This window comes from Hesperophylax consimilis, chromosome 12 (assembly GCF_061612785.1).
Source record: "Hesperophylax consimilis isolate HC1 chromosome 12, BYU_Hcon_1.0, whole genome shotgun sequence".
Taxonomy (NCBI): domain Eukaryota; kingdom Metazoa; phylum Arthropoda; class Insecta; order Trichoptera; family Limnephilidae; genus Hesperophylax; species Hesperophylax consimilis.
Window position 1 is genome coordinate 29,485,638 of NC_142847.1, and position 26,587 is coordinate 29,512,224.

The following is a 26,587-nucleotide window of genomic DNA, read 5'->3' on the forward strand; positions in this document are numbered from 1 at the left end:
GTCAAATATTTGATAGTTCGTGACAGTGCGTGTGCGTATGTGTGTGTTGATAGTTGATATTGATAGCGAATCTGGATCTGATGTTTTTGATAATGTTCATTAATTAAACACAATATGACGTCCACTAGCGTCTACAATGATTTTTTTACACAAAAATATTAATCTGATCCCGCGGCAATCAACGGCACGTCTGTAGACCGGATTGATCGAAATTCCGGGGTGTCATCAGATCAGGGGGTGTTTGTTTTCTGCAAAATGGCAGAAAATCAAGGAAATTCATCAGACCAAGGTTTGTATCGTTTTCGCAAAAGAATATTCTTGTTTTAATTGTGCTAACGTGGTCGCTAATCTCATTGAGAAACAAACTGGTCTGTGATAAAAATTAAGAATGGCGCAATTATTTGCTTTCGGTTGACAGATAGAGATATTTATGATTTTATACTTTTCTTATCAAAAAAGGATCATAACTCCCCAATTTTTATTATATTCTCTATGTTTTGTACTACAGCATTGTTGTTTGGCAAAGAGCAAACATTTTGACTGACATAATTATCTGGTTTTGCTGAATCAAATCATGTTATCAATTTGTTTAATTTCGTATGATCCAAAGGAATGTAAATCGTATGAAGTCTAGAATATGTCAATTATCTCTTGTATCGCCAATCCTGATAATAACATTATATTACTTTCGTGTTCCCTTAGACAGATAATCCTCCAATTCATCTCGCATGACAATAGCAAACACCTTGATGTTTTATTATATTCTACTCTTATTTAAACACAATTCCATTTATCGATCACTCTCACATTTATTGGAAATACATTTTTGTATAATCCACCAAATAATCAACATTACAACACCCAGATTGGCAGCGCTGATATTCTAAAAAATCAAAAATTTCATGTTATCAGTATATATTTTATCGAAAATGAATTTTACGTCATAATAATGCATTATTTTTGTATTTAAAAATATGGTCATCTTGTAAGATAGCGGGACACACATATTACAAATGTATTTTTTAAATAACACTTTTATTCAACTAAATTACTATAAAAATAACTATTTACATCAGGGTAGATGGAAATTACTGCATTAACCCTTTAAATGCCGGAAGGTATTTTGCTTGGATGTACCGACAGGCCGCGATTTTTTTAGCTTTAAAAGAAGCTTCATTTAGATCACTCTAAAGTCAATATAATCTGTGAACTGTTATATTATAATTAGTTCTTCATCATCCCAATATATTTCACCGTGGGTTCCATATTTTAGATTTTTCAAATTACTTGAGTTTGACAAGCTAAATCATCATATAGAACAGCGTGTTAACGCGCTCATTTTGTATGGCCGGCCTTGTGAGCGCGTTTACGCGCTTAAGGCACACAACCGGTTAAAGTTCAAATTTTCGTGCGATTTGACAGTTTGACCATAATAATTGGATAACTTGTACAGTGTCGTTTTTGTGAAAAATTACCTCATGGGTGCGGTACAATTTATTACGAATTCCTAGTCTCTATCAAATTTTATTATTTACTAACAGATTCAGAAAAACATACATATTATTGTCAAAAAATGTAACATGTAAACATTTATAACAGACACAGACAATACATACTTACCTGGCTGGTCACTTCAGATAAATACACATTTATTTAGAAAAGTTTTGCTCGTAGAGGACACTATAGTAAAAACACAGGACACTGATTTTACAATTGCTATTTTACCCTCCATTACTAATGATATTAAATATATAACCTCTTTTTTTTCTTCTTGTTTGATATATTTGTTTTTAATTTTTGTATTGAGCGTGGCCAGCGATTCTAAAAGTTGACCAAAATTATTTACAACTCTAGCAATCTTACAACAATGCTTTATTTATTTTAATATTACATTTAGTTACAATAGTGTCGTATTGCCCATCTCACTATGTGTGATATCTTATACTTACATTGTGAACAAACTTTGGCATAGAAACTAATAAAAGCAGAACCTTATTGTACAAGTTAAAAGCATATTTTGCATGACTTTTATTATGTAAAAAGTCTAAAGCATTGAAAAAAATCTACTTTTAGTCTATGTTACTTTTCTAGTCACAGTTTAACCCAATGTTTGACTATGGCAGTTTCTAACGATTAACTAATTGCATCGCTTTGTATTGGCGATGGCAGCCTATTAACGCACTTTCTTTGGTTGAAATTATTCTAGTCTGCGAGTGTTTTCGTTTTTATACATATACCGCAAGACTCCAAACTGCCCCGAGTCAGTCGGTCTGGCATTCACAATTGGGGTATGTTTAGAAGCAAGAAGGCAGAAGTGGGGAAGATTAGGAAATACCTGGAGATGGGGAGGAGGAAGGTCAGGGAGTACCTGGCTATTCAAATTATATCACTAAAAGCAGCTAAAGCCATTTCAAGCAACTTAACTATTATTCTTAATGGTGATCTTTCACCAGGGTGATACTGTGAATTCCTACCACATTGCTGCGGTAACTAAAAACACAGTGTCTTACTTGGGACTCAAAGAACACACTGTGTTTTTATTTACCACGGCAGTACATTCCTATATATGAATTCAAATTTCAGGGATATCATAATTGATGTAATTTGAGCATTTTTTCACATATTTTAAGGATCCTATCTCTTAATTTTACAAAACCCGTCTCCAATAAAAACATAATAAAAACCAGGTCATCAACAAATAAAAACACTGAACATTCCGATAACACACACCACACACGGACAAAGACACTTTCAATACTACGCAACCAAACTTTTTAACAGTATGTCCATTACTTTGAAACAACTAATGACTACAAATACATCTGCAAACTTTCTCAAAAAACATATCGTAGCCCGGATAAAAAATCAAGATATTCACTTTATTCAAAAGATTATAATTCCAAACCAAACATAACCAAAATATGATAAGTAAAATTAAATATTATACACGTTCTTCAAGAATTATCCAAAAATACATACACGCACATATAAATGTGTGTTTTCATGTTTCAATATGTCTGTGAAAAAAAAAAAAAAAAAAAACTTTCCACTACAACACATAAATACCTGTCACACTTAATCACAAACACGTTAACACCTCAGCACAGGTTCAAGTGATGTAAAATGTGTATTCAAGAATAGACATAAATAAATACTGATTAATGTAATCGAGAATCTCATCCCAAAATATCATAGTACTTGTCTTCAGTATTCATGTATGTATTTCAGAATTTCCATATCTAAAATCATCAACTTAACCTCAAAAAAAATCTAATTTCTAGGTCGCAGCCGTCCCACGATCCCCCGCCTGGACATGACCCACGACCCGCTGGCGGAGAAACGGCGACAGCTGAAGCTGAGCATCCAGAGTGGGCCGGGGGCGGCCAGCGGCTTCCCGCAGCCGGGGGCCTTTGTACCCTTCACCAGCCGGCCCGTGGAGAACACCAGCTCGGGGGCACGCCCTCGGTTATCCCACGGCAAGACGAGACCCATGCCTAACATACTTCCAGACGCGAATGCACGGTAAAATCATTTCACATTTTCAATGAGATTCAATTCAATTTAGATTTTTTTTAATTAAGTGAACAGTCCCTACGATACAGACATGTTGAAACGTGTTCCAATCTTCAGTATAGGAAAGTAATTATTTTGATGAAATAAAAATAGACTTTCCTGTAGGAAGAAGTCCTGTCGGCTTTAAAAACTTTTTAACCCTTACAAAAAGATTGGTACACAATGTTCATACAGAATTATCGGACGGCAATACCGTTTCAGCCGTTCAAGTAGGACCAACGTAAAAGGTAGAACTACCCTTCCCGGCGGAAGAGTGTAAAAATATTGGATTTTTGGAGGAGTCATATATCTTTTTACTTGTCATGTAGAGTAACCTCCCGAAGCTAGTGCACTATATCACCGAACGTCTTTTATACATACATAGCGTGAATGCAGTGTAAAGGTTAATTGATATTGAAATGACCATCCCAACAGATAATAATGACTCTTAGGCCCATTGTCCACGTAACCGCACGTCATACGCACGCTTTCGTCAATTGATTACAAGACGAATGCTTGCATCTTGCGTAGAAACAATGAAATCTGTGTCCACAAAGCGGCAACGTCACGTCAGTCGCTCGTCATGCGTTCGTCATGCGGTGCGCGCGGCAATATGTCACTACTCGACCGACCGCATTGCAGTATTTTGTCTTTGTATCAGTGGTCCAACAGTAGAGACTAAATTTTGGTACGTATGTTTAGTCATTCGGTAAAATGATTGAAATACAAAATCATCTTCTGATAACTCTCTGGCAGCAACAAACAATCTACAATTTATATTTATTTCGATGTATGGATGAATCCAGTACTTTCTTCGCCTGTTTCGTTGTCTTCTAATAAAATTGTGTGCTATAATCACTTCATCGTCATCACGGCCGGTTTGACGGCCGGCGTGGTCTAGTGGTATACGCTTTTGACTACAGATCCGAAGGTCGCGGGTTCGAACCCGGCGTGCGCAAATAAATTTTATTTGATTAATTTGTGTTATTTCACAATTAATTAATTTAAAAATAATATATAGTATATTTGCGGCACGTTCCAGAGTGGAAGATACTCTCAGTATCGCCCTGGTGTAAGACCACCATTCAGAATTGAAACGTTGCTTGAAATGGCTTTAGCCGTGTTTGGTGACCAGATCTGAATAGCCAGGTACTTCCCCACCTTCCTCTTCCCCATCTCCCTCCCCTCCCCAATACCCTCAGCCTCACAACATACCCCAATTGGGGATGCAATAGTCTCACTGGCTCCAGACGGGAGCAGTTGGGACTCTTGTGCGGTAATACTGTAAAAAAAAAAAAAAAACTTGACATTTTCACAACAAAAGACGTGCTTTCTCGATGCTAGTTGAAAGAAAACTGAGACATTTTGTAACATGACTGACTATTGCATGAAGCAGCGTGGACACAACAAATATGCAAAATACGCCTATCGTCATTTGTAGGTTACATGCATCCTACAAAAGATGATTGTGTGGACAATGGGCCTTAGTCTTAATGAATACGATGGCGAAGATATTTATGAGTTTATGAAATATGTAACATACTTGTAGTGACTTGTCTTGTTTCAGACATTTTTTGTCATAGTGAAATTGACATTGTGAGCTGAAAATAGTTATTTTGACCTGGAAATTCCAGACAGAAAAAAACTCTGCAAATTTCCTGATGCCAGAGCTCACTGTTCAATATTTTTTTTCTGCTTTCGACGAAAGATTTTTTATTTATTTAAGCAAATCACTTGTAAAACTTTTGCCATATTTTGGCTCAGAAAATCGTAATATACCACACGGAAATGTGACCATATTCTTCTGTCATTCTATTTTTTAAAACTCTAATTGCCTATTTGTATCGCACAAAAATAATTTCTCCATTTTTTATCAAAGAAGCATCTGATATTAAAACGGCAGGTTATTTTCACGACTGCTGTGTAAATACCACAGCGTTGCATCTGATAATAACTGCGCACAATTGGATTTGAGTGCTGGGCACACAAAGAAATGATTTATATTATATTACGCTAGACTCGCACTCTCAATTATTTTTATCAGTGTTCTGAGAATCCTCTATCATTCTGATGTGATGATGAACCCCCACTCAAATAAATTGCTTTATGATAATACTGAAAATTAATCTGATTTGTTCTAAGAATGTTTATGCAGTTTTTTTATAGCAAATCTCAGTTTTTCTAATACATATAATGTTAAATCTCTACGTCAGGAATACCGAGTTACCGCCATCTTGAGAACAATCCATAAGATAATCAACACCTCCGTCATAGTCGCGTTTGGTGACCGTACTGCATGGCAGGTCAGAATCGGGAGAAGCCGGTTCAGGAAGACCCTTTTCTCCGTGGGAGGGGTGGATTCACATGTCACTTCTACCCACCCCTAATAAGACCCTCAAAGATTTTACCAGGCCCTGAGGGAAAATATTTGTGTAAAAAAATAAATTATATACAGGGTGTATCGGCACTAACCCGACAAACTTTAACCTTAGCACATTTGGAGTAAAAAATGTTATGGGCACTTTGCTGTCCGGTAGCATTTTTTTTTCAATTAAAAACAAAAACATTTAAAATTTCCACACTACATCACTGTCATTGGCATTGCGTTTCGTGTTCAACAGCTGTTATAAGCAAGTATGTCAAAAAGCGTCTTCGCTCTTTCGCACATACTAAATAATAATAGTTAAAAATGAGACGAATGGTGCCGTGCCATTTCGTTGTGATTGTAAGTGTGCGCCAATATAGGTACACACGTGCATTATTCAACGGAATTCGAATAAAATATTTGCCAGATGGGTTTTCAAACTTTGACAAAGGATAAAACAGTGGTGACGTGTGGTGAAAATATGAATAATAAATTTTTTATTAAAAAAACACGTTACCGGACAGCAAAGTGCACATAAGATTTTTTACTCCAAATATGCTAAGGAATAGCTGGTTAAAGTTTGTCGGGTACGTGCCGATACACCCTGTATAGGTTCTTTTGTGTTAGCTGATATCCTTGCATTGTTTAATCTTTCAAGACTTAATTGAAATGTATGAATTTTTCATGACAATATAATATATAGGCTTATTAAGTCTTATTTATTTTAATATGTTTTTTGCTGTTTATGATTTTCCAGTCACAGTCCGAGTCATCGTAGTAGATTAAGGTAGAAAAGACTCCATTTTGAAATGCTCAAACACTAATAATTTAAAACAATGGCAAATGCTTTGATTTACAATCATTTTCTTAATAAACCCAAAAGATGTAAGTCCTGTGTATTCAATATTGATTACAAAATAATATTCATGTTTTAATAAAATCATCCATGTAACTTTGAATCCTTCATGCAAATAATTTGTAATTAATCCAAATCAATTTCGTATAGGTTATGTGTATTTATTAAGATTGAAAAATTTGTGTTGTGTTTTCTCTTTTGTAAATATATTTTTCCTCTACTGATTTTTGTTAGCAAATGAACCAAATCCCAATGTTAAACTTTAACCAAGATACCAGAATGTTGCTTGCGTTTAACTAAACTTAACGTTACTGAAACCTCTAAGAGAAATTTTTACACACTCCATTTATGATGTACATCAGGGGTGTCCAAACTAGATGGGACCCAGGGCCAATAAAAAAGACTAAATACATTGGTGGGCCGCAAAATATTTATAAAAATAAAATACTGGTAATAATACGTAATATCGTTATTTTATTATCTACTTTTTCATTAATTTGTCTTTTACAATTCTGTCAACATCAACCTCAATACTAGTGGTAGCTAGGCGCAGTGCATGTTTAAGTGAAGTATCTGTCAATGAAGACCTGTATTTCGATTTAATAAACTTCATTGTTGAATATGCACTTTCACAAAGGTAGGTACTGCCCATCATCGAGCCCATTTTTTGCCCGAAATTCGTCAGTTTCGGGAAACGTTCAGCGAGGAGCTTAAAAAAATCAATTCCTGTTTCTGTTCTGCCCTTGTAAAAGGGGTCTGATTGCAGATCACACAGTTCCAATTGATAATCAATCTTCACACTCGCAACTGCGATCGTTAATGGATGAGTAAAGAGAGCTATATCACTCTCAATTTTTTTTAAATCCGCAAAACGCCGCTCAAATTCGACGATTATTTCGTCCATGTATTTGAGGTGGTCCAAAAAATTACATTCTTCAAAATTTTTCATCTCTAAATAATGTTCTTTACAACTTGAAAAAAAAGAAAAATCATTTTGTTGTTGAGACGTTTTGAACATTTCAGTTTACTTCTGAATCCATTCACATTTCCGTACATGTTGGCTATATTGAGGTTTTTACCTTGCAATTTTAAATTTAATTCATTCAAGTGTTGCATCATATCAGTTAAAAACGCAAGATCAGCCAGAAACTGAGGATCTCGCATTTTATCTTGTAGTTCAGAAGTGTCAGATGATATCTCATTTTTTAGAAATAAAGGTATTTTTTTTCTTAAGGCGAAAAAGCGTTGCAAGCACTGGCCAGCACTTAGCCATCTGATTTCCGAATGCAATAGTAAATCTCCATAGTTTGCATCGATTTCACTTAAAAGTCTCTAAATTTTCTATGTGTCAATGCCCTGTTTCCACCTTTAATCAAATTGGTTATCCTTATAACAACTTTCATAGCATTCATTTGACGCAAAGATTTTCCACACAAGGCTTCCTGATGTATAATACAATGCAACAACGGGCAATCAATGCCATTTTGTGTTAGAATTCCCGCGAATCCTGTCACTGTCCCGGTCATAGCTTTTGCCCCATCGATCACAATACAAGAACACTTACGAAATCCTCCATATTCTACTATAGTTTTGTTAACCGCTTCAAATATATCACTGCCTTTAGTTGTTCCATGAAATGGTATTAAATCCAGCATTTCTTCCGTGATTGTAAAATCTTTGGAAATGCAACGTATAAAGATTATTAATTGACTGACATCGGTCTGGTCGGTACTTTCATCCAAACATATTGAATGGTATTCGCAATCTACAAAGTAATCACATATTTTTTTTGTAATATAATTACCCATGTCCTCTATTCGTCGCGCCACCGTTTGATGAGATAATGCAACAGATTCAAACTTTTCCGCTAATTTCGGCTGCATAAAGCGTTTAGCCATTTCAACTGCGCATTTTTTTATTAAAACTCCATCACTAAATGGTTTTTTTGCTCTGGCTAATTGTAATGAAACTTCATATGAGGCAGCCAAGCTTTGTTCATTCTCAGTACTTACTTTTGAAAACATACTTGTTTGCTGTATTACTTTTTTTTTGTACTCAGCCACCATAACTTTTCTTGCTTCACCAACATGTTTTTTATACTTTTCTTCATGTAAAGAAGTATAGTGTCGCTTAACATTATATTCTTTACTTACAGATAAAACTTGCATACAAATCAAACACTGAATTTTATTGTTATTGTTGGAGATAAAGTAGTCTAACTCCCATTTCGCATTGAATGTACGATTTTCTTCACTTAACTTCCTCTTCTTTGTAGACATGATGAAAAGTTCAATATACTCAAACACAAAGCGAACAACGTAATACCAAACTTTAAAATAATGTAAAAGTCTTTAATAACCTGAGAGTAACCTTGCGCAATCAAAACTTTCATTGCGTTGAATGACAAGTGACAAACAAATGCCCAATGAACGATGCGCGGTAGGTACCTATTTTGAGTTCGGGGAATTCCCCGAATTCTCGAGTCAATAGTGATGTGAGCGACGTGATCGAACATACCCAAAACGTTTGAATTTCGTCGCGAGAAAAATAGTTTGCTCATTAATGTATTTAAAACTTCGAACAAAGAAGATAATGAACTAAAATCTGAATAATAATTGTTTTCATACAAAATGTGACAAGAAATAAATAAAGTAACTAAGTTAAAGCAATTATTAATTAAAATAAATATAGTTTAAAAAAACTAAAAAACACGCTTTTAAATAATATCGAACTAAAAACTTCAAAATAATTTTTAAAATAAGCTTAAAGCAATAATGAATGAAAAATGATAGTATTATTGTTAAAAAGCGTGGGCGCTTTGTGCCATATTTTTCGTATATCGTGCGCCCGGCGCTTTTTCACAATAATACTATCATTTTTCATTCATTATTGCTTTAAGCTTATTTTAAAAATTATTTTGAAGTTTTTAGTTCGATATTATTTAAAAGCGTGTTTTTTAGTTTTTTTAAACTATATTTATTTTTCACTTTTTAGTTTCGTATGCTACAAAAGCGTGTTTTTTTAGTTTTTTTAAACTATATTTATTTTTCACTTTTTAGTTTCGTATGCTACAAAAGCGTGTTTTTTTAGTTTCTTTAAACTATATTTATTTAATGGTAGTTTCTTTATTACCGACTATAGTTCTAACAGGTAACTTTTATTCCGGAGAGGGAGCCTGAGAAACGGCTACCACTAGGGCCGAGGAAGGCAGCAGGAGAGTTACATACAAGCAAGCAAACAAGCAAGCAAGCAAGCAAACAAACATACAAGTGAAGTTAATATAAAAGCGTGTTAATAAAGTATTATTATATGCAGTGGGTACACCTACAGACCTCTTTGTAGTCGGTGTAACCGAACCGGACTTTTTTTTGAAGTCGGTTAAAAAAAGGTTCAATGGGCCGCAATAATCTAAACCGGCCCGGCCGCAATAATCTAATCTATCACGGCCCGTGGTTTGGACAGCCCTGATGTACATAATAGCGATAATATTGTGTTGAAAAGTCACCTCTTTGACTTTCGCGGTGAAGAGTGAGACAACAATAGTTGGATATGTATATATGTAGCAGCGTTGTCTCTTAGCATCCTCATTCTATAGCAGACCACCAGCCAGTTCAGACATTAGTCAGCAGTAATCCAATTCTTATAAATCGCGTGTGTTATATTATTCAAATACATTGTAATGGTACCTGACAGAATATTCTTATTTCCAAATAACCATCACCACAGAATCTACACCAACTGAATAATTATTGTATCTCATGCGATATAGCAGACTGAGATTGCACCATCTACCCAGTCCTGCTGGATTAAAAACTGAAATGAAAAATATGTAATACTAGCTGTACCCCGCCACGCGTTGCTGTGGTTCTGTCTGTCTGTGCAGATAGAGAAACAATAGATCCAACAGAGAGCGATAGTCGCAGATGACATCTATATGATACATATAGGTATATAAAAACACATGTGTAGTCGAATGCAACATTGTGTCAAAATTTCAAAGCAATCAGTGAAGAATTTCCAGAGAGTTTAAGATTTTGAACAAACGAACATTTATATTTTTATTTTATATAGTTCGATAGTTATTTTTGCATTAGTTTCGTCATAACAAAGCAAATTTCACTCCTAAATCGGTAATGAAGACATTATTATATGTAGTATCATTCAAACCGGAGTGGTAGAAGAATCTGGCTATTCAGATTTGGTTACCAAACATAGAAAAAGCCATTTCAAGCAATATTTATATTCTGAACGGTGGTCCTACACCGGCGCGATACTGAGAGTATCTTCCATGTTTCACTAATGGGGTATTAATCAACCCCGTTAGCGAAACGTTTATTAAATTGTTTAAGATTCCTACAAAAAAGTTTTTTTACACTCCTATAAAACTGATTTTCGTATGGAATATTTCGTCACTATAATGTGATATCAAGACAATTTATCAACCAATGATGTTTAGATTTTCCCTTTTTACCGTTCATTTCTTTTGAAATTGCCGCATAAATCAATCCACGGTCATCATCTTTATCTTTGTGGTCTGACTGCAGGGAGAGGCTGCGCATCCAGTCTATGCACTCCACGGGCAAGCTGCAGCTGCGGGAGGGGGACTCATACGACTTCACGGCCGAGGACCTGCAGGACCGAGGGGAGATTGGGCGGGGAGCATTCGGCGCCGTCAACAAGATGGTGCACACCAAGTTAGTAAAGAATAAACTTTATTTTATCAATAATATGTGTATTAGTACAGATAAAATAGTATCAAAATATACAAAATAAATTATAAAATTCATGCATTTATGAAAAATTACCTATACTTGGCAGTAGAATTGAAGATCTGCAGAGCCTGCCCAGAAAAAATTGACCAATTGTAAAATTAAAAAATTAACACCCCTCTAGGGGTTTGCCCTTGTTGCGAAGGTTGAAGATGTGTTCGGTGTAAAAATTAAAGAATGTGATATTTTATAATATATTTATTCTGTTGCCGGGATATAACAGCCATAAATAAATTTTTACAATATTTTATATATCACATAAGTAATTAATGAAAAACACAGCAAGGATTATTTAAGTAATCGCTGCGCGAAAGGAGTAAGTTATTTTGATTAGCGCGTTAAATATAAGTAAGTAGTAGACTGACTGAGTACCTTTCCGCTATCGCTTATATAAGGTGCGAATGCATCGAAAATCCACCGGGTAGTTAGATGGACAGTACCTACTGTGTTCGCTAGTAGGTTCCAAGTCGATTCAAGCTGCACCTAAGAGCGTTCCCGAACATTCTAGTTGCTATCGGTACAAATGTTGCCGCCCGTAACGCTGAAGATTCTAGGAGTCGTCTATTCTGTAGTAATAGTACGGTAGTTTCAGGTACCGTCCGGCCACCTCTAGGCAACGGCCCAAGTGTCCGGTAGTTTCTATGACGTCCTAGGTACCTTAACACTTGGAACCGTGTACTTAGTAGTACCTGACACCGTCCGACTCGAGTAGTGGTGTACCACTACACCCTTGTTATTTTCTCTACTAAAAACCTGTCTTATCTCACCAAATTTGATTACATTTTCACAGGAGACCCTAAGGAAAATAATTGCCCTTAGGGCCATGTCATCTTTTTGAATGTTGTGTGAAGGGTCTCTTTTAAGGAGAAGAAGTTCTGGGAAGGTAAAAGGTATGAGGGTTGGGTAGAAATCTAGGGATCAGTGTGTCCAGGAGTGACAGATATATGAACATATCCCTCCCACTGCGGCTCAAGGCCATGGGTCGAGACACCAGTTGTAGAGGTCAAAAGGTCTCCCCAAACAAGCCTCTCCAGATCTGGTACGCCACGTATGAACCCGGGCACCCCTGCTAAATCACCAAAAGTAGTGAGCCACTTGTGGTGACCTATGGCAGAGGTGTTGGTTATCCAATAAATGTTTCCCGGGGCCGCGGTACCCATACCCGCCTCCCAAATTGAAAACAATACTCAATTTTTTTTGGGCGGACTCTGCAGATTTTCTTCTATGCTACCAAAATGAATGTATGACCAAAGATTTATGAATGCCGTAATTTTGTCATTTATTTCCTATTTCTCTTATTGAGTCTCTTTATTGCGTCACAGAAATAGAGATGGTTAATCTGAAACGTAAATAAACTGTCATTGTTGTTTCAGTTACCTGAGACTGTTACACAAACTATCTACCATCTCTATTTGCCTGTCGCGAGAATGAGATTTGAGGTGCCCGGTCTACAAAATTTACATATCTATGGTCGCTCGCCACACTAGCCCTTATTATGGGACACGGTTGCCGATGATTGAATCTTTTTTAAAAAAGTAACCCGATCGATCTTTGATGGTTTACGATTGGGTTACGAAGATGGGGTGGTCCACGATCGACACAGGACTAGCTATATCATCTTTGTGAAGGGATTGTCATGATCGCCCAGTGACTTAGAATACTCACCGAAAATAGTGTGTAGCTGTTGGTGACTTGCCTGAAGGGGGATGATATAATTAGATTGTAATTGAATGTTTTATCTCTCCAGAACCAATACAGTGATGGCTGTGAAGAGGATCAGATCGACAGTGGATGAGAAGGAACAGAAGCAACTGTTGATGGACCTAGAAGTTGTTATGAAGAGCAACGACTGTCCCTGCATTGTACAGTTCTATGGAGCGCTCTTTAAAGAAGTGAGTTGAGCTAACTATCATCTAATAGCTAATCAATAAGTCTATAGTTAAATTGCCATAAACTAATACTTTCTGTTCCACCATTCTTAGAAATTTCCTATATCCCTCACAGAAATTAATAAAATCTTTTTGTGTTTAGCAAAAAATATTAATGTAATTATTAAAGACAATATAATTATTAGAAAAAGATATGGTGACTTGACTTGAAACCATGTGACCATCTTTTTCTGATTTTTCCGTTTCAAATTTTCGTTTGAATCGCTAAAATTATCTTCAATAATTAAATATTACAATTTGAGGTTTTACTCATTAAGTTATTCCAAAAATATTATTTTATTCTGTACCCTCTCAGTAATACCAACAACTACTATAATCCTATAATTGGAGAATGGTGACCGGATAAATCATCACAATGATAATTCATCACATCCTTAAAAAGTTATATAAAGTCATGGAAAGTGATGAAAGAAAAACTTTATTAACTGGGTTAAGTAGGTTAGGTTAGGTAAAAAAAAAAAAGTTTTCATCGTTTCTAATGACTTTATATCACTTTTTAAAAGTGTGTTGAATTGTCACTGTGCTGAGTTATCATAGAATCTTGGAGAATATATGCCTCAAATTTGAATGATAGAAGAAGTCGGGGACGCCCGAGGAAGACATGGCACCATCAAATGCATCAGATACTTGAATCGGCCAATGTCAAGAGTCATAATAATAGTAGAGTATGTATGAATGTGAATGAGGCAAGGAGTGTGTGCCTAGTCCTCTCTGCTAACCCCTTTGGAGAAACTGCGTGATAGTTAGCTAGTTACTATAATCCTCCGTTATTTTTACTAGTTGATAACATCATCAAAATGTAACAGAATGAAAAGCACAAAAATTATAAAAACGTAAAGAAACTTTGCCGAAAATGCCCATTTTCTCACTATAATCCGCCGCTTCCACTAATGGGACACTTGCCCTGTTTTTAGGGTGGCGGATTAGTGACATAGTACTGTTTTACTTTCAAACACTGGAATTTATCAAAACCAGCAACAATTTCCACAGTGGGTTTTGCAACTCCTCTAATCTTCTATTCCTTATTTTACTCTACTCAAATTTAAATCATAATATTTTAAGTAACTGATTTTATTTTGTAACTGATTAATATTTGAAGTAACTATTTTTTTTTACAAATAACTGATCACTGCCATCTGTTGACAACAGAGCATATTATAATTTTTTCTGTGATTTTTTCATTATGACCTGCTTTCTAAGATTTATACACTTGAATAGGGTGGGCTAAATAAATTAACAGATATTGTTTGTCCCTTCTAGGGTGACTGCTGGATTTGCATGGAACTGATGGACACATCCCTAGATAAATTTTACAAATACGTCTTCGAGGTTCTCGAAAGGCGGATACCGGAACCGATCATTGCCAAAATCACCGTTGCAACTGTCAAAGCACTAAACTACCTCAAGGAAAAACTAAAGATTATTCATAGGTATGCTATTTAGCGAATAATTTTTTTATCCCCAATTTTTCAATGAATCTGCATGTTATTATTACAAAGTGTAGTAGGTATCTCCATAATTATGTAATGCCATTATCTATAAAAATATAACTCTTGACTCTCAAAAAATTGTTGAAACATGTTTCACTGGAATGTTCTCCGAAGAACTGTCTTTGGCACCGGTACACCGAAACATCAAATGGTTGACATTTAAATTCTGTGAAATTTACATTATTAAATAAATATTGACATGTCTCCAGTGTTGTAGTTATTTAATTAATACTAACTATGCATAATATTCCATTGTGTCTAATCTCGAATATGTTTTTCCAGGGATGTAAAACCATCAAATATTCTACTGGACAGGGGTGGCAACATTAAACTGTGTGATTTTGGAATTTCTGGCAAACTGGTTGACTCCATTGCCAGAACAAGAGACGCCGGCTGCCGGCCGTACATGGCGGTATGTTTCACTTCTTTATCCCGTTTCTACCGACCAATTATTGTTTTTGATGATCTTGTATTCCAATATTTCCGTCGATGCATTGGTTTTGTTGCAGTCTAAGAAATACTCCAATCTTCGTTGCGTCTGAATTTGATGTTGTCAATGTAGTTTGTTGATCTCCATAGTTTGAAGTTTTCCCAGTGATGATTTATTTATCCTTGCGCACTGACGCTTTTGATGATAAAAACAGGCAACTGCAGTCTGGCATGCGCCGTGTGGTTTTTCTGAGGGAAATAATTACATAGCACTTCATTTTTTATATTTATTTGTGCCAAAATAGGATTGTGTATGAGGAATGACGATCCAAGATGTGTTTACCATCGAACCGCTGCTACCATTCATGGAACAGTCATCAGGAGGTCAATAAACCACTATCAAACCTTGCATGACTCTCTATACCGAATTTAAGAAGTTAATGTCCACCAATATATATATTTTTGTTGGGCCATGAGGAAAAAAAATTCCCTCAGGCCCTATGCCATCTTTAGGGATGCTGCGTGGAGGTCTTTTTGGTGAAAGGAAGGAGACGTATGAGGATTAGGTAGGTATCTGGGAGTCAATGTTTCCAGGAGTGACAGACGTATGAGTTCATCCCTCCCACTGTGTTGTAAGGTGATGGGTCGAGACCACCTGGAGAGGTCAAAAGGTCTCCCTCAACCAGTCTCTCCCGATCCACCAGTCTCTACCGATCCACCAGTCTCTCCCGATCCACCAGTCTCTCCCGATCCACCAGTCTCTCCCGATCCACCCCGCCACGTAGCCCGCCCGCAGGTGGGCAAACGCATCGGCCACCAATACCAACAACTAGACAAACCTCACCCCATGAACCCGGGCACCAGAGGCGGCTCGTGACAGAATTTGCCAGCAGTGCATTTCACAAATAATGGTAACATGTAAAATAGGAAAATAAAGTGATTTAAAGGGAACTACATACCCAGTACAAATAATTCATTTGTAGAGAAAATCCATTCGTCGCTCTTTCATTTGAGAAAATTCTTCAATTACAAGATTATTAAAGTCTGGTATAGACGAGATCAAACTTTTTTCGATGATCATCATTGATAAAGCATTGAGACGATCTTGGGACATAGTATTCCTCAGAAATGTTTTTACACGTTTCAACGTGGAAAAACACCTTTCGCACTCGACAGTTGTCATCGGAATAGTACAAATTATGTTTAACAGTTTCACTATTTCACTAAAACACTCCACCAAGTTACACTTGTAAAATAATTGTAAAATTGATATTGCTCCGTCAGCATTCGCAAAATCATCTCTAGTTTGTTGGGATTAAATGAACTTCGGTTACTTTTGATAAAATCAATGTTAACCGCAATTCTTCATTAGCACTCATTTTTAAATAGCTTTTTGCAGAGCAAAACTCGTAAAAACCGTTAAAACGTCGCGTCAATCGCCAATAATGAATACTGTCAAGTTTGCAGATATGTAGATCGCGCCGGTAACGCTAGAATATTATAACATTGTTAATTAGTTCGAAATCTGTCAATCCTAACTACTGCATTCCAAACGTTTTACGCATGTTTAAGGTTTTTGATATATATCAGGATGTTTCGGCGCATGCGCCGATAATGCACCGACCAGCTTCTATCTCCACTGCTCTAACACATCAACAGCCGTTATGGGTTTCTACCTGTCTCGCTCATTTCACGGTTCCGACCTCTAGAGACAGTGCCTATAGAAGGTACATGGCATGTCTCGGGCAAAGCTGAAAATGCACGGGTTGATATATTACACTGTTTTTCGCATGCGCGGGAGTCTAGTACAAACTTTGACTGGTAAGAATATTATAATGATCTGGCGTGAATTCTTCTTGAGTGGATATACGAATTTACATTTCTAACGGATATCGATGTTTGGCAGTGCAGTGCACAAATGCACTAAGGCAGGGACCGCCTCTGCCAGGCACTCCTGCTAATTCACCATACGTAGCAAACCACTTGGGGTGACCAATGGCAGGGGTGTTGGTTATCCCATATATGGTTCCCGGGGCGGCGGTACCTATAGAATATGCTGATTTATAGAATTCACTAGGTGACGACTGATGTTCCGGACGCCTGTAATATTTGATCACTCTAGCGCATCGGTAATTTTTATTTATTTAATCATTTTATTTTTGTTTCCAGCCGGAGCGCATAGATCCGATGCGCGCCCGCGGCTACGACGTCCGCTCCGATGTGTGGTCGCTGGGCATCACGCTCATGGAGGTGGCCACGGGGCGCTTCCCCTACCCCCGCTGGGGCTCTGTGTTCGAGCAGCTGTCGCAGGTGGTGCAGGGTGACCCGCCCCGCCTGAGCCCCCGCGACAACAACGGAAACAGCTTCTCGCCGGAGTTTGTCAACTTTGTCAACACATGGTAATAAAAATATGTAATAAGTAATAGTAAATATATTTTTTTAAATACAGTAGAACCCCGTTAGTTCGAACCCCGATAATTCGAAAAAACGCATAATTCGAAATTTTCGCCAAAAAAATTTCAGCAGAAAATTTTTTTCATTCTAAATGGTTTTATAATTCGAAATTCGTAATTCGAAATTTATTTTTGTCCGCGCACGAAAATTTGTTCGTTTAATTCGAAGAAATTTGATTTTTGCGAAAATAAATCATAATTTTTCATAAATCTGAATCTAAAAGTCAGCCGTGGCGGTAAAACGCCGAAAAATTTATATTTAGTTATACATCGTCCCAATTAGTATTATTATTTTGTAAATCTGAATCGATTTACACTAGAATGTCGTATTTTTTCAAATTTATTTAGAATATCCGAGTTTGAAGGGCCGAGAAAATACGTTTTATGCGGATATATGTCCTAGTTTTACGAGTTTACACAAAATATCTGAATTTAAAGGGTCGGTTGCGATGAAACTCTACTGCGAAATTTCGATTTACGCATAAATGTATTGTATATTTACGAATTTATTTCGAATATTTGAATTTCAAATGGCCCCCCGCGACGGAAATCGGCCGCGAAATCTCGATTTACGCGTAAATATAACTTATTTTTATTAACTTTACTTCGAATATCCGAGTTAAAAAATACGGCGCTACGGAAATCGGCCGAAAAATTTCGATTCACGCCGAAATATGACATATTGTTACGAATTTAATTCAAATATTTCAACGCGACGAAAAACTGTTGATAGAATTCGATTTACGCTGAAATATATCATATTTTTACGAATTTACATCAAATATCTGAATTTAAAGGGTCGGCCGCGACGGAAATCGGTCGCGTATCCTCGATTTACACGGAATTATATCGTATTTTTGTGAATTTATTTAGAATATCTGAATTTAAAGAGCCGGCAGCGACGGAATACGGCCACGAATTCTCGATTTACGCGTAAATATTTCTCCGGACTGTACGTATTCTAGTGCAGTACAGTAGAACCTCGTTAATTCGAAATCCTCAGGACTTCTAAAATCAAATTTCGAATTAACGACTTCCCACGTAATTCGAAATTTTATATACAAAAAAGTCTATTTCCACCAAATCGAAATTCTCGACCGATTTCTGTCACAGCTGGCCTTTCAAACTCTTATATTCAAAATAAATTTATATATTAATGCATAAATAGAAATTTCGCTGCCGAAAATACGACATTCCAGTGAAGATCAATTCAGATTTTCAAAATAATAATACTAATAAGGACCACATATAGCCACGTAAAAATACATTTTTCATCATTTTACCGCCACGGCTGTCTTTCAGATTCAGATTTATGAAATTTTATGATTTATTTTCGACTAAAAATCGACTTTTTTTCGATTTACACTAACAAAATTTAGTGCGCGTACTAAAATGATTTACGAATTAACAAATTTCGATTTAAAAAACCTTATATGCATGAAAAAAAAATTCAAGATATATTTTTTTGGCGAAAATTTAAAATTACGCGTTTTTTAGAATTATCGGGGTTCGAATTAAGGGGGTTCTACTGTATTCACTTTTAATATGTACAAATCCATATAAATATATAATTTAACTAGAATAGAATTTTAATAGAGACTAAGTGAAATAATACCATCTAACACCGAGTTATTACGCTTTCAGTTTAATTAAAGAAGAAAACCTGAGACCGAAGTACAACCGCCTGCTGGAGCACCCCTTCATCAAGATCAGCGAGACGGCTAGCCCTGATGTGGCCTCCTACGTGGCCAGCGTCCTTGATGCAATGGATCGCTAGCATTTACAGAACCGAGACTGCCAGCCTCGGAGATTGATGGCCATGCTGCGCTTGTAAACTAATGGTCGTCCTGTAGTTAGCCATCCTGCAGTTGTAAACTTATGACTATGCTGCAGTTATAAACTAATGGTTATCCTGCACTTGGCCATGCTGCAGTTTAAGCTAATGGTTATCTTGTAGTCAGTCATCCTGCGCTTGTAAACTGATGGTCATTCTGCAGTAGTTAACTAAAGGCCTTCCTGCAATTGTAAACTTATGGCCATGCTGCAGTTATCAAACGCATTGTTATCCTGCAGTTGGCCATGCTGCAGTTGTAATCTAATGGATATCCTGCGGTTTTAAACTAGTGGCCATGCTGCAATTATAAACTATTGGTTTTCCTGCAGGTGGCCATGCTGCAGTTGCTTAATGAATATCCTGCAGTTGTAAACTAATGGATATCATGCGGTTATAAGTTAATGGCCGTACAGCAGTTGCAATCTAATGGATATCCTGCTGTTATAAACAAATAGCCAGCTGCATTGTAAACTAATGGCTATCCTGCAGTTGGCCATGCCACAGTTGTAAACTGGACATTGCTGCAGTTGTAAACTAATGGAAATTCTGCAGTCGGCCATGCTGCTGTTGTAAACTAAATAGTTAAATAATGGCCATTTCGCAGTTTTAAACTAATAGCCCTACTGCAGTTGTAAACTAATGGCCATGTTGGCGTTATAAAACCCAACCCATAGTTCAGTAATGAACTGATGATCCCACTGGTATCGTGTATAAACTTAAAATATGATTACGGCCGCACCTAATGTAAATGAAAATTGACAATTAGAAATATAATTATTAATTTAGAAAAATTTTCAATTATTCAATTCTGTATTCGCCGACCTGTATTAATTGTTCAGCTGAATTAACAATTTTGAGATTATTCACAGTCTTTTTAAAAGATAACCTAAAAATTTTCATTAAAAATGTCTAATTGTCAAATTTTATCAAATAAGGGTGGGTGTACTGTACATTTTAAGTATATATTTAGTACATTGCTACACGTAACTAATATTTAAATATTTTGTATCTAGTTTACCCGGCACTATTTTACAGTTATTACTTTTTTATGCGTCAGAATTTGAAGTAATTAATCTATACCCTATAAACCAGGTTAATCCCACTATAAAATGCAGTGCGTTATTTGTTGTGCAAATCTATTACATTGTTCATCTGATCATGTTTATTTTTGTTGTTAAGTTTGCTCGACACTTTTCGATAAAAAGTAAACGGAGCAATATTTATGAAATATAACTAGTTAGCGGGTTATGAAAAAATACTTGTTTTATGTAGTTGCAAATATTTTAATGTTGATTTCTCTACTTCGATATATATGTAATATGTAATCTGTATTTTAAACCTCTCCATGAACCATTTTACAAGAGGGAGGAAACGCAAAAGAATGTTCTACAGCTGTTAAGTAAAAAAGTGCTATAAAGTTATGAAAAGTGATGAAAAAAACTGTTGTATAAACCTAACCTAATTAACCTAGGCTTTGTTTCATCACTTTATATCACTTTTTGACCTCTGGAAAACCATTTGTGCTCCAATGACAAGAATTTTTTCCCACCGACAAACTGTTCATTCGCTGCTGACATTGGAATTTCGACCTAGCTGGAATTTTTTGATATGTGATTTAAGCCTGTGTGCCGTGAGAAAGTGCATAAAAAATTTTAACAGAATCGCTTGCACTCGAAACGCTTTGGAGTTAATTTTTTATTCCATTTTTGATTTCCCTCAAAAAGGGTCTGGTTGTTCCAAAGGTTAAAAGTGTGTTGAATTGTCACCCGCCAGTTCTCGTAAGACCTCTTGACTCCTAGGCAAACCCAAACAGGCCTATGAAATTGAATATCTGTTCAAGAAATAATTTCGATATTTGAAAAGTTTAATAGTTTCCTAAAGTAAGGTAAAATTTACCTTACTTTGCATAGACCAGACAATTCCCACAACACAATTCTATCATTACATTCAGCAAATGAAAAAAAATTCATGAAAAAATCTTGGGCAGGCGCTAAGCGTGTTTTCCATGTTATTCATCCAAATTGCAACTTCTTTATAATATGTATTCTTTTAGGGCGTGAGCACACAGAGAGCGGTCAGAGTTCTGCGTTCTAGTGACCGTTGACCGCTCAAGAGTTCCAACGCACACAAGCGGCGTTCTAGTTTCGTTTGGGTCTTTGCATATGCAACATGTCACTAGAAAGTTCATTATCCGTGAAAATATATTGCTCTTGTGGAGCTTAACAGCTTCTAAAAAGAAAAGAAAGTATTGGGTGCACCCAATCAACACAACGCGAGAAGAACAAGGCGAATTTACTAATAATAAAATTTACTTAAAATTTAAATTTACTAGTAGCAATTTCAAACCAAGCTTCGACTTTTTTTTCGCGTTTTTTATAATTTACATCACTTAAATCGTATAACAAACTCCTTTCCCTAACCAATTCAATTAACTTTTCTGTGTTTGTAACCTCAAACATCGCGGCGTTCTGGCGTTCTCTGCCTCGGCGGCAAAAGAACTCTTAGAGCGCGGCGTTCCGTTTTGACCGCCGCGGTCTGACTGCCCGCTGTGTGCGTTGTTGTTATAGTATCAGTACATTCTAATGAACGCCGAACGCGGAACTCGGAACTCGGAACTCCTGACCGCTCTCTGTGTGCTCACGCTCTTAGGGACAACTAGGTATGATTTTTATTTTTTAGTATGAAATACTTTTATAGAAAACACAACATGTTTGTGCGTACTGTTTGAATATTTAAAATTATTTTTCGAAAGCCCAAATGGTTTGATACTCTTTTCATGTTTAGCTGTAGATAGAAGATTTTAGTTTTAAGATATAAATAATATGGATATTTCTATTTATGTATATTTGCTTTCAATTTTATTTTAAATAAAAAAAAATACATTGTGCAATATTGAATTTGTATTCAATAAAAAGTAGTATCTCAATAGTACTCAAATCATATTTATATACATATAACATATACAATTTATTTGATTGTATTGGTTCTGATGCAGGTAAACTTTTTTCAAATATTTTTTTCCTTTGCCTATGAAAATGTATCCTGTAGTGAAGTATTGTTTTTCACCGCATTTATAAATGATGAAATGTTTCAACCCTGTGATATGTAACCGAAACTATAATTTTTATCATTTTTGAAGTCCTACATTCCTAATGTATCTAAGTAATATGAAACTACTTGAAGTTTTACATACAATTCAATACCCAGAAGATATCAATAATTTCTATGGTTTGACCGATAACTCACGTCGTAACAATGAAGAATCATCAATTTTAGCGTGTGTTTCCGTTAACCTTGTGTTGATATCTTCCAATCCACTAAGCACTGTTATTATTTCATAGATTTTATTCTAGTGTTAAAATAGTTCAGTTCCTCTGTAAAAATTTTCCTTTAGTACGAAGATTTATTATTATTTTCTAGCGCGAGAATAATAAAACCGCTGTAATTATTTCCTTAAGATAGCATAAGTCTAACGGTAATAATAATAAATTTGTATTTTGAGTCATGTGTATATAAAAAAAAAAAAAACACCGCACTAGGGAATTACATTCAACCTAATTATCAAGTCTTATGAAAAATAACCTTTTTTTTGTAAATACAAACTCCTAGGAGATAAGTTTTGAAATGATGTCCGTCTTTAGTACATTTTCCTCTATTTGAAACTATTTAACTGGGTAATTTTACTCTACAGTCCATGCTTGGAAAGTAGGCTGAGAGCAGTTGTTTTCTGTCATGTTTTAAGAATTAAACTGAGTAATTTTACTCTGCAGTCCAAGCATGCAAAGTATGCCAAGAGCTGTTATTTTCTATCATGTTTTAAGAGAGTTTTAGAGACGAAAATCTCAGCTTATGACATTTTTAACAAGATGTATCTGACACCCTTCCTGATTAGTAATCTGAAATGAAATCACAAGCACCCGAGTGGAAGCACGAAGCATAATATTTTATAACCAATAGCATACTAACTTCATCCTAGGTCTTCAATTGCAATAAAACTCGATTCAAAACACAAGAACTGCCATATTCAAGTCCTTAAAATTAAATAAAATTGCATATTTTTCAAGGAGCTCTAGAATATGTCTGCCTGCCTGCATATTTTAAAATATATTTAAACTCTCTCATCCATTCGATCGATGAGGTATTTACAAAAGAAATGCCTCGAGCAATGAAGATTTCCGGACTTTCGTTTTTGGATTCGGCAGCGCTTATTCAAAAAATCATACCTCGTAATATTAATATGGAAACAAGTGAACGGCTAACTGTGGTTTAAAGCCAATGTATCCACCTATATTTCATAATTAATCCCATATTGGTAGGTTTTATAATTGAGTTGTTTGCGGAAATTTAAAATACATTAGAAAAATCGTCTATCTAAATTTAGGCAGCCGTCGCTCAAGGCCTAGAGCGATGAGAACTAAATATGGGTAGCCACCGTTTGACTGGTTATAAGATATAAGACCGAAAAAACGAAACTTATAAATAAATAAAAAACATATAATATGTGGGTTTCTATATAAGTTTTGTTTATTTTCTTTGGGTAAGGACCTACGAGACACTTTTTTTTCACAAGTACCGTTTTTGAAAAATATGTATCTCTTTCTCATTAAACTTATGAATACAAGTTCATATGTACGCATATTCATCAATTATATAAAATCACTTGACATACAGTTACTGAAATATAAATTGTACAATCTGAAAAAGCAATACAAATTTTGTTAAGTAAATAAAATAATGTTCAATGATTTAGTGTCTTTATTTATGTCTTGCTTTAATCGAGACAATTGGTTATTGTGTATAATTTAAATAGATATTAATGGAGTTAAATATGTATAACAGTTCTTAGTTTATGTATCTTGTACAGTATTGTTAAAATGTTGAATTAAAAAAAATATTGTATTGTTCCTTACAATATATTATTTTGCTTATCTAAGTCGGAAATCATGTTAAAAACTATTCATCTGAAATTTATTAATTTCATTTATATAGAGATCTTGCGTCATTTCGTAAATTACAAAAAAAAACATTCAAGTAGATTTTGTATTCCATTCCATTCTCATCTCGATTTTTCGCACACTCAAGGTTAAATAAAATTGTTGTTTTCTTGTATTTAAATTGTAAAGTAAAACATGAAAGGATAAATCAAATACAGTGAAACTATCTTATAAGGTTTTCCAAGAGACCGTAAAAAATATATTTTATCCACTCACAGCAGTTTTAAACCAACTAATCCACCTAGATTTCGCTGTTTTTTGCATATTTTTAGGTTTTCTAAATTTGGCACATTATGATAAGCGAGCACTCAAAACGTTTTTGCAAAACTTGCCATAATATGCCAAAAATCAACCGAGTGTTTAATTAGATATTTTTTAAATCTCAGTGTTCAAGGAACTGAAAAAACAACATCTTATGTGGGTTTCACTGTAATCGGCATCGTTTGTTTGTTGAATTATCTAAATTATTTAATAATTATCATTGAATTTGTAAGTAGGCCCTCAATTCGATACCTCAATTCCAAAGTGTAACAACTCGAAAAGCATAGTTCTGAGATGGTGACCGGGTATCACTTACACAAAGTGATATAAAGTCATGAAAAGTGATGAAACAAAAACAAGGTTACATAGGTAACTATTTAACTTGGTTTTTGTTTCATCAGTTTTAATGACTCTATATCACTTTATAAAGGTGCGTTTAATTGTCATTTTGATGAAATATCATGGAACCTTCTGAGATAATTAGGAAACGAAGCTTTTGGGCAGGTTTAATCTTCTGTTTTGGAACTTGTAGATATTATTCTAAGCTTTTCCTCATACTTAACTCTAGACTGTAATTTTTTGAGTTGTTACACTTTGGAACTGAGGTAATGAAATACTAAAATAATAAGGTGCTTTAGTTTGACAAGACCGTTCCCTAGCGTCATGGGGGTATAATTCTATAATTCTGATCGAAAATTGGAACCGAAATATTGTGACGTCATATGATTGCCTACCAATGAAAAACTCTGAAATTGAATAAACTTTCAGAGTTTTTCATTGGCATGTAGTATAAAAAGTAGGCTCCGAATGAGAATTGTACTGTCTATATATTGGCATATCTATGGTTTTTTAGGACCAATTTGTTTTATACAAAAAGCCCGACAATATCGATCTATTGAGTGGTTTATTTATGCCTAGCGTGATGTGGGAGGTGAGTGCTGCATGGTTTGCCACCAACGAACTACTAATAAATCACACCCTTTCTACGCACCTTTTGCTTTCGGTATAGCTATAGTTCCACGTCAGGTCTTTATTACATCACAGGGGCCTTCTTACATATTTTATATCTTAGAATTCAATGGAAGAATATGCTCATTGGAATATGAGAAGTTCTATAGCAAATTAGAAGTAGTCGGCTGGTAAAATTTTTGAAGAATACATAATATTATTATGTTAAGTCAACTTGTGTCTTTCTGAAGAAAGATCATTTCTACGCATATTTTGTGTATAATGTATAATAAATGCAAGGAAGTTCAAAGGCTTGTTTTATTTTTTCTTACCCGTTGTTAAATATTTATGCTTACAATGGAGGGAGATTCGTCATTATACCATTCTTTAAAATAAGGTAATAACTCTGCACAAATACTCCTCTTGTGTTTATTATTCTCAAATTACATGTATTACGTCTTTTACACAACAAATAGTTACTCTAAGGCTAGCATTACACTTGTAAGTTTTTTCGTAAATTTACGACTTCTAGCCAATGGGCATCTTGCATTTTGAAAATCCAATGCGCCCATTGGCTAGAAGTCGTAAATTTACGAAAAAACTTACAAGTGTAATGCTAGCCTTACCTTTAATAACCTCAAATTTTTCTTACATCACTTGTTTTCCCTCCAATAATATTGTCCTGTC

The 26,587-nt window shown here is 35.4% G+C and overlaps 1 protein-coding gene across 1 annotated transcript; it reads left to right on the forward strand.

Moving 5' to 3' along the window:
- Positions 1-26,201, forward strand: Mkk4 (dual specificity mitogen-activated protein kinase kinase 4). The gene is made up of 8 exons (XM_089638313.1): positions 1-289; positions 3,282-3,522; positions 11,318-11,467; positions 13,290-13,434; positions 14,752-14,921; positions 15,264-15,393; positions 17,580-17,809; positions 19,508-26,201. The coding sequence occupies exons 1-8, from the start codon at positions 256-258 to the stop codon at positions 19,638-19,640; spliced, it is 1,233 nt and encodes a 410-aa protein (XP_089494439.1). The 5' UTR covers positions 1-255; the 3' UTR covers positions 19,641-26,201.
- Positions 26,202-26,587: the final 386 nt, after the last annotated feature.